Source organism: Mandrillus leucophaeus, unplaced genomic scaffold (genome assembly GCF_000951045.1).
Source record: "Mandrillus leucophaeus isolate KB7577 unplaced genomic scaffold, Mleu.le_1.0 Scaffold999, whole genome shotgun sequence".
Taxonomy (NCBI): domain Eukaryota; kingdom Metazoa; phylum Chordata; class Mammalia; order Primates; family Cercopithecidae; genus Mandrillus; species Mandrillus leucophaeus.
Window position 1 is genome coordinate 260,707 of NW_012110907.1, and position 13,291 is coordinate 273,997.

At 36.5% G+C, this 13,291-nt stretch overlaps 1 protein-coding gene across 1 annotated transcript in view; it reads left to right on the plus strand.

Annotated features, from left to right (window-relative positions):
• The window catches only part of PCDH15 (protocadherin-related 15), a gene marked incomplete at its 5' end in the record, with an annotated part of 518,346 nt that overhangs the window by 256,986 nt on the left and 248,069 nt on the right, over nt 1-13,291 (plus strand). The window contains one exon of the mRNA XM_011971273.1: nt 8,931-9,059. Coding sequence (XP_011826663.1) covers nt 8,931-9,059 — 129 coding nt within the window. The remainder of the gene's footprint in view (nt 1-8,930; nt 9,060-13,291) is intronic.

Below are 13,291 nucleotides of genomic sequence, written 5' to 3' on the forward strand. Positions count from 1 at the left end.
ATGACAAGTTAATGGGTGCAGCACACCAACATGGCACACATATACATATATAACAAACCTGCACGTTGTGCACTTGTACCCTAGAACATAAAGTACTAAAAAAAATAAAATAAAATAAAATAAAATAAACAGTTTCAGAGATTTGCTATACGGTATGTTGCTTATAGTTAGCAATACTGTACACTTAAAAGTGTGTCAAGAGGATAGATCTCGCACTGAGAATAGAACATAGTTGAATGACATATTAAAAGTGTTGAATAACAAAATAAATAAATAAATAAAATTAGACAAATTGGAATTTCTGATTTTGTAAAGAGGTCAAAGACACAGAATATAAAAGCAACATAAAATGGGAGAAAATATTTGCAAATCATATATATGATAAGTCATTAATATTCAACATATAGAGTTTTCTCTTTTTTTTTCCTTTTTTTTTTTTTTTTTTGAGACGGAGTCTGGCTCTGTTGCCCAAGCTGGAGCGCAGTGTCAAGATCTCAGTTCACTGCAAGCTCCACCTCTTGGGTTCACACCATTCTCCTGCCTCAGCCTACCAAGTAGCTGGGACTACAGGCACCCGCCACCATGCCAGGCTATGTTTTTGTAATTTTAGTAGAGACGGGGTTTCACTGTGTTAGCCAGGATGGTCTCGATCTCCTGACCTCGTGCTCAGCCCACCTCAGCCTTCCAAATGCTGGGATTACAGGCATGAGCCACCACGCCCAGCCCGATAATTTTTTAAAAATAACCTGATTCAAAATTATCAAAGGACTTGAATAGACACTTTTCCAAAGGAGATATATAAATGACCAGAAAACATATGAAAAAACACTTAGTATGACTAAATATTTGGAAATGCAAATCAAGGCCACAATGAGGTACCACCTCATACCCAGTAGATATTATAAAAACAAACAGAAAACAAAACAAAACAATAACAACGAAATAACATGTTGATGAGGATGTGGAAAAATTGGAACCCTTGTGCACTATTGGTGAGAACATAAAATGGTACAGCCACTGTGGAAAACAGTGGCGGTTTCTCCAAAAAATTAAAAATGGAATTACTATATGAGCCACCAATCACACTTTCAGTTATATATCCAAAAAATTGAAAGCAGAGTCTCAAAGAGATATTTGTATTCCCATGTTCATAGCAGCATTATTCACAATAGATAAGATATAAAAGCAACCCTGTTTTCCATGTTTATGTAGAATAATATATAAACAAAATGTGTTATATACATATAATGAAATATTGTTCAGCCTTAAGATGGAAGAAAGTACTGATATACACTATGTCACCGATAAATCTTAAGAACCTTATGCTAAGTGAGATGAGCCAGTCACAAAATGTTAAATTCCATATGATTCCACTTGTATTTTGGTACTTAGAATTGTCAAAATCACAGAGACTCGAAGTAGAATGATGGTTGCCAGAGGATAAAGAAAAGAGAAATGAGGAGTTATCGTTTAATGTTATAGAGCTTTTGTTTTGCTAGATTAAAAGAGTTTTAGAGATGGATAGTGATGATGGTTGCACAAGAATATGAATATACTTAATACCACAAAGTTTTACATTTAAAAATTAAGATAGTACAAACAAAGAAAAAAATCTAGAGGTGGACAGTGAAGGGATGGTGCAGGGACACGACAGTGTTGTTGAGGATATCTGCTGGCTATTTTCTGCTTTGCCATTTTCATTGTCTACTTTCATTCCCATCTTCTGCAACTCTGGACGTCAATTCTCCATTCCAGACAAGCAAAGTACAAAGATGAATGCCAGAAGAGTCTGCACCCTCGCTTTATTTTAACAAAGAACCAAAGGTTTTCAGAAACTCCACCTAGCAGATTTCCTTTTAGATATTCTTATCTGTAAGTAGCAACACTGGGTTGAAAAATAGCTAGGAAGTAGGGCTTTTGGATTGCAGCTCTGTTAATCAACCAGTAACACAGTGAGAGATATAAATATGTGAACAGTGATCAGGAATTTTTTCATTTAAAATGTGAAGTTACTCTGTAGCCTAGATATTTCTGACCAGATTCCATGTGTTCAGTGATATTATTTTCCTCCTGAATTGATTCGATAGGTAACTTGATTCCATCATGGTTTGATTTCTGTAAAATGCTCTTGAATTACTGGATTGAATTACTCAGTTATGGCTTTCAAACTGAACACTTGTAATATGTTACAACTTCAGATTGCTAGGAAACTTAGCATCTTTGTTTTTGTCTTGAAGCAATGTTATTTCCTAAATTTCTTTGAAACGTGGCAATATAAATGAGCAATTAACATTTAAAAGTTGAGCATTTAACTTCATAATCAAAAGAGGAAACTTTAACAAGAGCAAAAATATGTGCATGAGAAAATGTGTGAAGTTAAAGTAACTTTGAATTTCAAAATAGTTGATTTAATAAGATTTTATAACACAGTACATATGGTTATAGAATAGTAAAACTTTAAACATTTAAGTCATATATGTAAATCTTTATCATATATGCAATATGTAAAAATGTTTATGTATAAATAAATAGCTATATCTGTAGTTAGTATATATTACATATACTATAGTATTTAGTTATACTATATAAAAATACTTTCTGATATTTTTGAAAAAATATATATTTATATAAAAAACATGCACAATTGTATAAAATGTATATACATACATACACACATACATATATATAATCTTTACACACTACACTCAGATGTGCACAGAGAAAAAAGACAGCTTCTTTGTTTTTTATATCTGATGTAATCTTCCTACTTAGACAATAATGTATAAATGTGTGTTTGGACAGGTGTGGAGTAGGTATAATATGGGTCACACTTAAGTTACTTAGAACAGTATTTCAACATTATCTGTTTAAGACAATGTAAATACTCACTAGCTAAGCTGCCAAGCAAACCTCTCCTCCCTGACTTCATTCTAAAATTGTGGTCTAGATGTAACATGTATTTACCAGTCCTTTATGCTAGTAGAATTGCTTCTGTCTCTCTGGACACGGCTCTCAGACATAGCTATATATTCCATGCCATAATCTATTAGATGGGGCCTCCCATGGAACCTATGGAAATTTTCTGGAGGCTTACATATTCCTGAAAACTACTGCGATTATTTCACCCAAATTTCTCTTACTTTCCCAGTCATCATTTCCCCTACTCCAAAATGTTTCTGCAGCTCCTCTTCATTTAAGGAGTGGTCCAAAGTGGCAGTGGGGGATGAGGAGGAGTACCTCTGCCTCCTGCCTTCATGTCTCTTCTGTGTCTCCCTTTCTCTTCCCCATGATTCATAATAGAAGGAATTTCCCTTTTCTCTGTCTTTCTCGAAGAAATTCTAGATTTTATATTCTTTCTTTTTTTCCTTCAAAGGGAAAGAAAGCCTCCTGGCTAATCTTTAATTTTAGGAAGGACCTCCACTCTACATCATGAATGAAACTCTACGATCTGAGTGAAGTTGGCTTGTCTTATAACTGTTGTAGCAACAAGATGACTTGCACTTAAGGATGAAAATGTTTTAAATTAATATTCTCTAAATACTATACCCATTATTGAATATATGTATTTGTCTTGTTTTATTGGCCTAAACAAAAAATGATTGAATTCTAAACTATAAATCCTCATCGTCCCATTGTTATTGAAAAGAATTTTAGATATAGTAGTGAAGATTTTTATTCAGACAGGAAAACCTTGTGTTCTATAAATAACATTTCTTGTACTTTCTTACAGATGGAAATTTTCAATATTCTTTCTAGCTCTTCTTTTTTCAGACATTTAAATAGAATAAGTTATAAGATAATTTATTACAGCATGTAATAAATAATATTATAAAAATAGCTAAAGCATCTAACAATCTTCATTGAACTGACATTGTGTGTTCTATTAGTAAACATGATAGACACATTTCTTAATAAAATAATCTCAGAAATAATACGAATATTATTTCTGAGAATATATAGTGAATCTTGTTGACTATAGAAAAGAAATTGCACATTTGAAATTAAACACTCATGTTTTTATTTAAGAAATAGATAAATGATAAGTGCTCCATAATTAAAGTGTTGCCTTATCTCTGGTAGTTTTCTGCTTTCTTAATGAACAAATTGAAATATTCCTGATTGCTTTCTATACATAACATGAGTCTCTGCTCAGATAAATTCTAAGCATACATGTATCTTAAACCATGTATTGAATGTCATTGAATTTCAATCATCTAATGTAAATGTAATAGCACAAAACAAATGGCTATGCTATGAGATGCTCACAAAATATAAAGAAATCATTTTCTAGCCATGAAATGTTTAACAAATTTTGTGTCAGAAGGTGTAAAAATTAAATGATCAAAAAATAAATGAATTTTTTGTGATTAAATAAAAAAAATACCTTATTTTATCCTCTCTAGCATTAAAGCCAAATTGTTTATTAAATTCGTGATATTACACATTGCCCTTAAAAGTGTTCATTAAGTTGATTAACAAGAAAATGTATTAAAACTTTTTCATTAAATTACTGAGCAAAACACATTTCTGGTTTTCTTACATAGCTAAACATATGCTAATCAGAAAACCCAGTTATCTGACTTCCAGCTATTTACTCAGGAAATTAAAATTGTGTTATTTATCCATTGCTCAAAATTGTGTAATACAAGGCCCATTTACAAGGTCAAATTAACAAGACTTGGTGACTAATAAATTGCATGTATGAGATAAAATAACTTAGAAAATTAGTTGATTATTTTGACATGTCATTTCCTGAGATAGGAAATACTAGAAGAGAATAAATAAGATACTCTTAATGTATGTTCTCATGAATTTGAAGCAATGCATTGTGTATAAATAGATGAATTTACACTGCTTTCTTTAACTGTGGCTTTATAACTCACTGTTTTTATACTATTAGAAAAAATGAGCTGGATATTGTGGCTCAGGCGTATAACGCCAGCCAGCACTTTGAGAGGCCAAGGTGGGATTGAGATGAGGAGTTTGAGACCACCTAGGCAACATACTGAGACTTTGTCTCTACAAAAATAAAATAAAGAAATAAAAATTAGCTGGGCATAGTGGCGTGCACCAGTAGTCCCACCTATTTAGGAGACTGAGGTGGGAGAATCACTTGAGCCTAGGAGTTCAAAGCTGCAGTGAGCTATGATCGCACACTGCACTCCAGCCCGGGCAACAGAGTGAGATTTGTCTCAAAACAACAACAATAACAACAACAAAAATAAAAAAAATATGCTATATTAGTATCCTTCTTTCAGAGTCGTACTAGTTTATACAAATAAATGTGTATTCAAATTACAATAGTAGGCTGGGTTCCATGGCTCACGCCTGTAATCCCAGCACTTTGGGAGGCCAAGGGGGACACATTGTTTGAGGTCAAGAGTTCAAGATCAGACTGGCCATCATAGTGAAACTCCGTCTGTACTAAAAATACAAAAATTAGCCAGGCATGGTGGCACATGTCTGTAATCTCAGCTGCTCAGGAGGATGAGGCAGGGGAATTGTTTAAACCTGGGAGGCGGAGGTCGCAGTGAGCAGAGATCATGCCACTGCACTCCGGCCTGAGTGACAGAGTGAGACCTTGTCTCAAAAAAAAAAAATTACAACAGAAGTATCTACTTGCATTTGAGACATATATTTTGAAAATTCTTCTATGATATTAGACAAAATAAAATCTAAGACACATTTAAATTAAATAATGAACATGAAAGTGATCAATTATAGTTTTTAGTACTAACATGCAAGCATTTCCAGCTAGTGCTATAATAAGTTAATACAGATTTTAAGGAAATATTCAGTGAGCAAACTCCTTTGATAGAAAATAGGTAACTTTTTGTTTATTAGGTTTATTAGTTTGAAATCTTTTTAATTTAATTGGCATTATATATATTCATATTTAAAATTAATTGTTGCGAACGTGTGTTACCTGACATATTGTCCTAATAATTAATTAAAGTGATCTGTTTTCATTTACTAATTTTTAAGCTTGAAAAGTCTTCCCTTAATAAGACATAAACATTCTCCATGGCATAGATCCATATCGAAGCATATTGTTGCCATCCTTCTGAACCAATCGAGAAAAAATAAATAATTATGATTTACAGCTAGCTAATTTATAAATATTTCCATAGGTTAAGAACAATAGTCAGTAGAACAAATGGATAGCCCTGAAATCCTCATTTTTACATAAGTATTTCTGAAGCAAGTGGTATTTAGAAAAGTTTAAGAAATATATAAACTGGAAATTATTCTATTTATAGTTGTGACTATGTTTTCGTGAGACATGGATTTTTTTTCATTTCATATAAAATTCAGTAAGAAATGAAGAAAATGCCTGCATAGTCCACAAATATCATCCCCTATTAGCACAAAATTATGGAATTGTTATTTGACTTCTTAGTTTACTTAGCAATCAGTTGTATTCTTCATTATCCACTTAAGAGTCACAGTCTTAAACTGAGGATACAGAATAGTCTGAAAACATGAATAGAAATTTTAAAGAATAGGATGAGGAAAAACACTGGATTGATAAGTAAAGACAGTTAGGCTGGTACAAAAGGAGTCAGGAAATTTGAAGAAAAGCCAGCAAACTCCAGGGTCGCCATTCTTAGATTTTGGCTCCAGGCTGTAAATTTAAATGTCTTGTTAACCCTCAGGCAAACTGGGAACTACTGCAACTGTAAAAAACACATCTTCTTTACTGCTTTCAATTCTAAGGCAAATTTTAAAGAAACAACATTTGTTAAAATACTTTTTGTCATAAAAGCATGGTAGCATTTTGGGAGAACATTGGAAAACATATAAAAGTCACAAGACGAAAATGAAATGATCTGGATTCCATCTAGTCAAGTAGCACTTGAATTTCTTTAAACATACTTACATATGTCAACACACATGTGTATGTTTGTGTGAATGCATCTTTTAAATTAAATAATTTTAAGAAAATGTAACACAGATAATGCGCAAACTATAATTCTACAGCTTAATGAATTTTTACATAGTGAACACACCTATATAACCACTATTCATAACAAAAAACAGAAATTAATCAGCATTCCAGAAGCTCAGTTTTGTGATCATTTCTGTTGCTATTCTATCTTCTTCTTCAAAGTGATCTGTATTCTAATTTTTATCACCATGTAGGGATTATGCCTGTTTTTGAAGTTTATATAAATAGAATCATATAGTATGTATTATTTTAAGTCCTAGAAACTTAGGTTCATGAAATTAATCTATGTGATTACTTATAGCAGTAGTTTGTACATTCTCAGTACTTCATATGATTCCATTTCATATATAAAACACAATCTGTATAACCATCTACTATCGATGGACATTTGGGTTGTTTCCAGATTTTGACTATATAATGCTTTTCTGACCATCTTTGTACGTGTCTTTAAATAAAAATTTTATTTAACTTTAAATACAAAAATGTGTGTGAATCACATATGAATAGAAGCATAAATTTTCAAAGGGTAAGCCAATACACAGATAAAGAAATAAGCCATCACTAACACCCAAGAATTCCCTGGTATGCATGGTAATTTTGTAATGACTACTGAATACTGCGCATGAAAAACATTATACAGGCTTGGGATGAAGTTACATTACTAAAAAGAATATTTGCTTTTGCTTCTGTTAAAATAGGGGCAGATCACCTTAATCCAATCAGAGTTTCAGTATTGGGTTTACATTTGTGTGAGGTCTGGTCTTTTTCCCAAGCACCATAACTCGCATGGTATAGAACTTCCATGACCCCAACAGAAAGCATTGGGTAGTTACCAAGATCTGTCCTGTAGCAGCTACAAAAAAAAAAAAAAAAAAAAAAAAAAAAATTCACTTGACCCCTTAGCCCCATGACTGCTGCAAAACCTCTTCAGCTTCACTCAAGTCACTTCTTAATGCTCAGCATTTTAGCCTCTCACTACAAAGCACTTACTAATTAATGGAAATTGCATTTGTTTTAAACAGAAGGTGGATAATTCTCTCATGACAGTATCACCTTGCTTTTTCCTCCTCCTTTTTATTTATAGTTACTAAATATTTAATACCATAGCATACCAGGTTTCTTACTTTCCAGGTTAATATTCTTTCTCTCTGTACCTTTGCTCTCAGCCTTCTGTGATCAGCCCCACACTGTGACAGAGTTAGGTAGAGGTTCTGTGCTGTACTCAGGCTTTGATTAGAGAGAGCAGTTTCCAGCTTGAGTCACACATGATGATAGTCATTGATTGTGAAGAAGTCATTGACCTACATAATGTTGACTGCAGCAGGCCAGGGATTTAACTTTTAACTAGGTAGCACACACTATTGGTCGATTTACCTGCACATCATTTCCATAACGTGTATGCTTGTAAGATAATCATTTCATGCCTAGTACATGATACTCAAACTCTTGGTTTAAATGTACACCTAGAGAATTATTAAGGTAGCATTTTCTGATAGCATGAGCTTTCCAGAAAATGCCCATTTGATGTACCATGCTATTTTATAAAGCACTGTTTTTTAAAAAAAAAAAAGAACAGTAAAAAAAATACAAGCAGCAAAAACTACAGAAATGGCACATTTCAGAGATAAAGCAGTGTATGTGTGTATAAACAAAAGCCTTGCCACCCATAAAATGTGAACAAGATAAAGGTAAAACCGTTTTCTGAAAGTAAGCCTCCAGGAAATACTTGACATTTCCAAAAAGATGTTTGCCCTTTAATATCATCATTTGCTTTTCCCGTCTGTTTTTTTGAAGTCGAAAGCTTCTTTGCAAGCTTCTTTTAGTTTTTTAGTTTTATTTATTTATTTTTTATTTTTTGGAAAGCTAAGGATTAGAAAGAAAAATGAGATGCTTTTCAGATAGACAAATGCCAAGATGACTACTCAAATGAATTCTAAGTAAAAATAGCTCTTCTCACATTTAATGCTTGTTTTTCTTTAAGACCTCAACTGCCACAGTAAACGTGGTGGTGACAGATGTCAATGACAATGCTCCAGTGTTTGATCCTTATCTGCCAAGAAATTTATCTGTGGTGGAGGAAGAAGCCAATGCCTTTGTGGGTCAAGTAAAAGTAAGTGGAATATTTATGTAGATCTTATATGTATTTTTTTCAAAGAGCGTAAGTTTGTTTTTTCAAAGAGCGTAAGTTTATTACATTTTAATTCTGAAAAGAAACTCAGCTAATGTAATCTGTTAAATGACTGTGCTGGATATTCTTCAATACTTTAAAAAATGAATAATATCCTATATATTTTAATTAACTTTCAAGGATACAGATTTACATTTTATAATTATTGTGTAATTTAAACATTGATTAATATGATAGTATGCTAATTTAATACATATTTCTGAATCAAAACATTTTACAGAAGCATGTAATTAAGTATACTACTGGGTATGGATGTGGACATTTAGACCTCAAAAAATACAAAAAATACATATATTTAGATTTGAACTCATTTCATTATGTAAATATTATCTTTAGAGTCTACCGTGTGTGTCTAATATTTTGCACAACCCCCTTTTCCAGCACTCAGAAGGTTTACTCTTCGTATGTTCTTCTAAGTGCTTCTGGGACCTACCTGGACATATTAGCCGGTTTCTGTGGTTCATTTGATGAATAATTCCTTTATTGTTAAAGTAGAGACAATACTTCCTCATTTCAGCCATTCTTGGTCTTGAACATAGTAATTGGTCTAGAAGTCACAGAGAAGGAAAATTTTGAGGAAGATGTGCACGATTTGAAGCATCAACCTCAGATGAGGTGTTTATGTGGTCTCCAGGGAAGGAAAGAATCTTGCTTTAGTGAGGTGTGAGCCACCCAGATGTTCCAAACTCAGAGTTCAGGGTCCTACTCCTTCCCTGTGAAGTTTCTGCCTTTTCCACAGAAGGCTTGCTGGTGCTTTGAAGTGAGCCTTCTCTACTGTTCTACTATTCTTGTAACCAGGCACAAGGTCTGATTTTTAGTTTAATCTCCTTTAAACTGCAAAAGGAGAGGGTTGCTTTAAATGATGTTATAGAGATCTTGTGACATCACGTCCTGAGATTTTGACTGACCAGTGTAAGCTTTTTTGAAAGTCATTTTTTTTTCCCTTCAAATCACTGACAATACTTACAACTACCAACTCCACAGTCATTATCATTTTCATTGTCACTATCTCAGTCAAATTCTGGAAATATTGCATAAGGCATACATAACCTTATATGTTTATGCCATCCCAATGCACATAGGGAATAATCTTGGTCATTGGGATGTTATAAAATGCCAACTGGTCTTGATGCCAACTGGCCAACAAGCGATTCAACTCCAGCATCCCATCTGAAGGCTCTGTTCCCACACCATAGTACCTCTGGTGTCCAATGTCTTACTGTGGATTCTCCAACAAAAAATCTGGACACAAAATATTCATGTACAAATATTTTTTGAGAAGTACAGATAACAGTGATAAGGAAGTGAGAAAGTGAGGCAAAGAAGAGAAGGCAACCAGTAACAAGTTTGCTATTAAACCAGCTATCACGAGGAGAACTGAAATTTCATTCCAAGGGCAAACTCTACAAAAAGATGCAAACTCATGCATCAAAGTTATCTCTCTTGATAATTGTAATTGTCCAGTTCCTGAGAAGTTATGGAACTAGAAAACATATACACTAAATCCTAAGAGTAGTTAGCTACAGTGTTGGGCAATGGACTGCCAAGTTTTTGGATTTTCTTGCCTCCAGCAGAAGCAAGTAGTCAAATTCCCTCTGCAAAATCTGATAGAAGGACATTGAGTCAGGCTGTAGATACTGATGGCAGCAGTGGCCCATCTGGAGCAGCCACTGGGAAGACACTAGCTACAGCAGAGGAGGTATGACCAGGGCTACATGCTCTAGGGAGCCGGTGGGAGCAAGGAACAGGCAGGAACCTAACCCCCTTCCAAATTGGAAGGGTGGGAGCCCTGCCATCCTGGGCGTAGCTCCAGCTGCCCAGCTGTGGCTGCAGACCTAGGCATCTCTGTGCTCTCAGGGACCCAGGAAGCTCCCCTACCCCCACAGAGTCGGAAGTGCCTGTTCCCCCTGCCTGTTCTCTTCCAGCTCCTGGCAACCCTTCCAATTTTGAAGCAAAGTTGAGGCCGAGTCCACGTGCTGTCATAACCAGGCTGGGTGTGTGCAAGCTGGGGTTGGTGCTGACATGCCAGACCCCAGCCACCTCAGCCTCCTGTGGACTTTGGGCACCAACGAGCATGGAAGGGAGGCCAAGAGGGGACAGAGGGCTGCTCACTGTGGGCTTGCAGGCACTCCTCACAAATAGCCTGGGCACCATGAACAACATGATTGATGGCAGCAGGACACAGACAGGCTCCTGGGTGGAAAGCAGGGGGTCCCTGGTGAAGCCCCACCTTCAAGCCAGGGGTGGCCTGAAGCCTGGGGACCAGGCTATTAGTTCCGGTGGAGTCCATGGCCTGGAGTGAAAACGTGTGGTGCTTTTTCCGGGCCTGTCCATGGCCACCCGTAAACCAATCAGCATGTACTTCCTCCTTTCTGACCCCATAAAAACCCTGGAGCTATCCAGACACGTAGACATCAAGACTACCGGCTGCAGAAGGGAGCTCCCCTCTTCGTGTCTCCTGGGACCACCTTCTGCAGAAAGGAACTACCCGTTCCAGGTCTTCTCTCTGCTGAGAGCTGGACACTCATGGGGACAACCTGCCTATGAATAGGAGCTACACACTTCGGTCTCCCGAGAGCCGTCTGTCGTTCAGTAAAGCTCCCCTACACTTTGTTAGCTCTCCAGCTGTCCGCGTACCTCATTCTTCCTGGATGTGGGCCAAAAACTCCGGACCCACCAAATGGCAGGAATGAAAGAGCTGTAACACAAACAGGGCTAAAACACGGCAGCCACCCCACTCACCATGTTGCGGGCAGCAAAAAGGAGAGAAGAGTGGCAGCTCTTCGGGGAGCCCCTCATCCATAGGCGGATGCTCACAGCAGAAGCCGCTTGCCGTGTATCTGATTCAATCAAAGGCTTGCCCGGAGAGGGCGCCTGGAGCTACCAGTCCCGCCACAGCAGTCAGCGTGCCTGGCTATGCACAGTGACAAGACCCCGCACTTGCTCACTCATGCACCCCTCGCTGCTCTGAGCCTGGCTTGCCCTGGGAAAGTGTGGGATTTAAGCCAGTAGCCTGAGCCAAGCACAGCCTGCCAGGTGAAGCGGGTGATACAAACACAGCTAGTCTGAGCAAAACTCGGACAAAGGCGCCACCAGCCACAGAGGCTTCTGGCTGGAAAAGCAACACCCTTAGGATCCAGAGACAGTAACAGGAGATGGAAGTTGGTCAAAGCATACCAGATGCTCTGAGGGACATGCATAGGGCACTGACAATTTTTGCTACGCCAAGAAAGCAAGGTAATAAAGTCTATAACAGGGGTATGTGCAAAAAATACCAGCAAGGAGAAATGCTGAAGTTCACTCATGAAGGAAGAATACAGGTAAGAGGGAAGTTGAGAGGAGTTGGAATCTGTTAGGGAAAGTTAGTTGTATAAGTAAAGGCAGAGAGAAATGAGAGTGTGACATAGTATAGTTACAATAAATAAGACATACCATGTCATAAACACTTTTCTGTACCATGTTGTAGAAGGTGACGGGGGCACCACTAAAGGGTCTGAGGTATGGCAACATCAGATTTGCATTTTATAAAAATTACTCCTGATAGGCCAGGCACGATAGCTCACGCCTGTAATCCCAGCACTCTGGGAGGCCGAGGAGGGCAGATCATGAGGTCAGGAGATTGAGACCATCCTGGATAACACGGTGAAACCCCGTCTGTACTAAAAATACAAAAAAATTAGCCGGGCCTGGTGGTGGGCGCCTGTAGTCCCAGCTACTCGGGAGGCTGAGGCAGGAGAATGGCGTGAAGGCAGGAGGCGGAGCTTGCTGTGATACAAGATGGCACCACTGCACTCCAGCCTGGGCGACAGAGCCAGACTCCGTCTATAAATAAATAAATAAATAAATAAATAAATAAATAATAAAATAAATAAATAAATAAATATTACTCCTGATATATTGAAATGGGAGATTCTAAATCCAGAAGACAGAACTAGAAGGCAATTTTAATAACCCAGGCATAATGAGGCTTGAACTAATGTAATAGTCTTAATTAATGCTAATTATATGTTACAGTTGTCAGTTTAAAATGCCACATTGCTGAAAACTGAAAACCTTCGTTTAGCCATATATATATTAACTATTCGGTTAAAAACAAGTATTGAAATTATTTACAAAAATGATCTTTCCCATTTTCTTAATTTATTCAGCTTGGA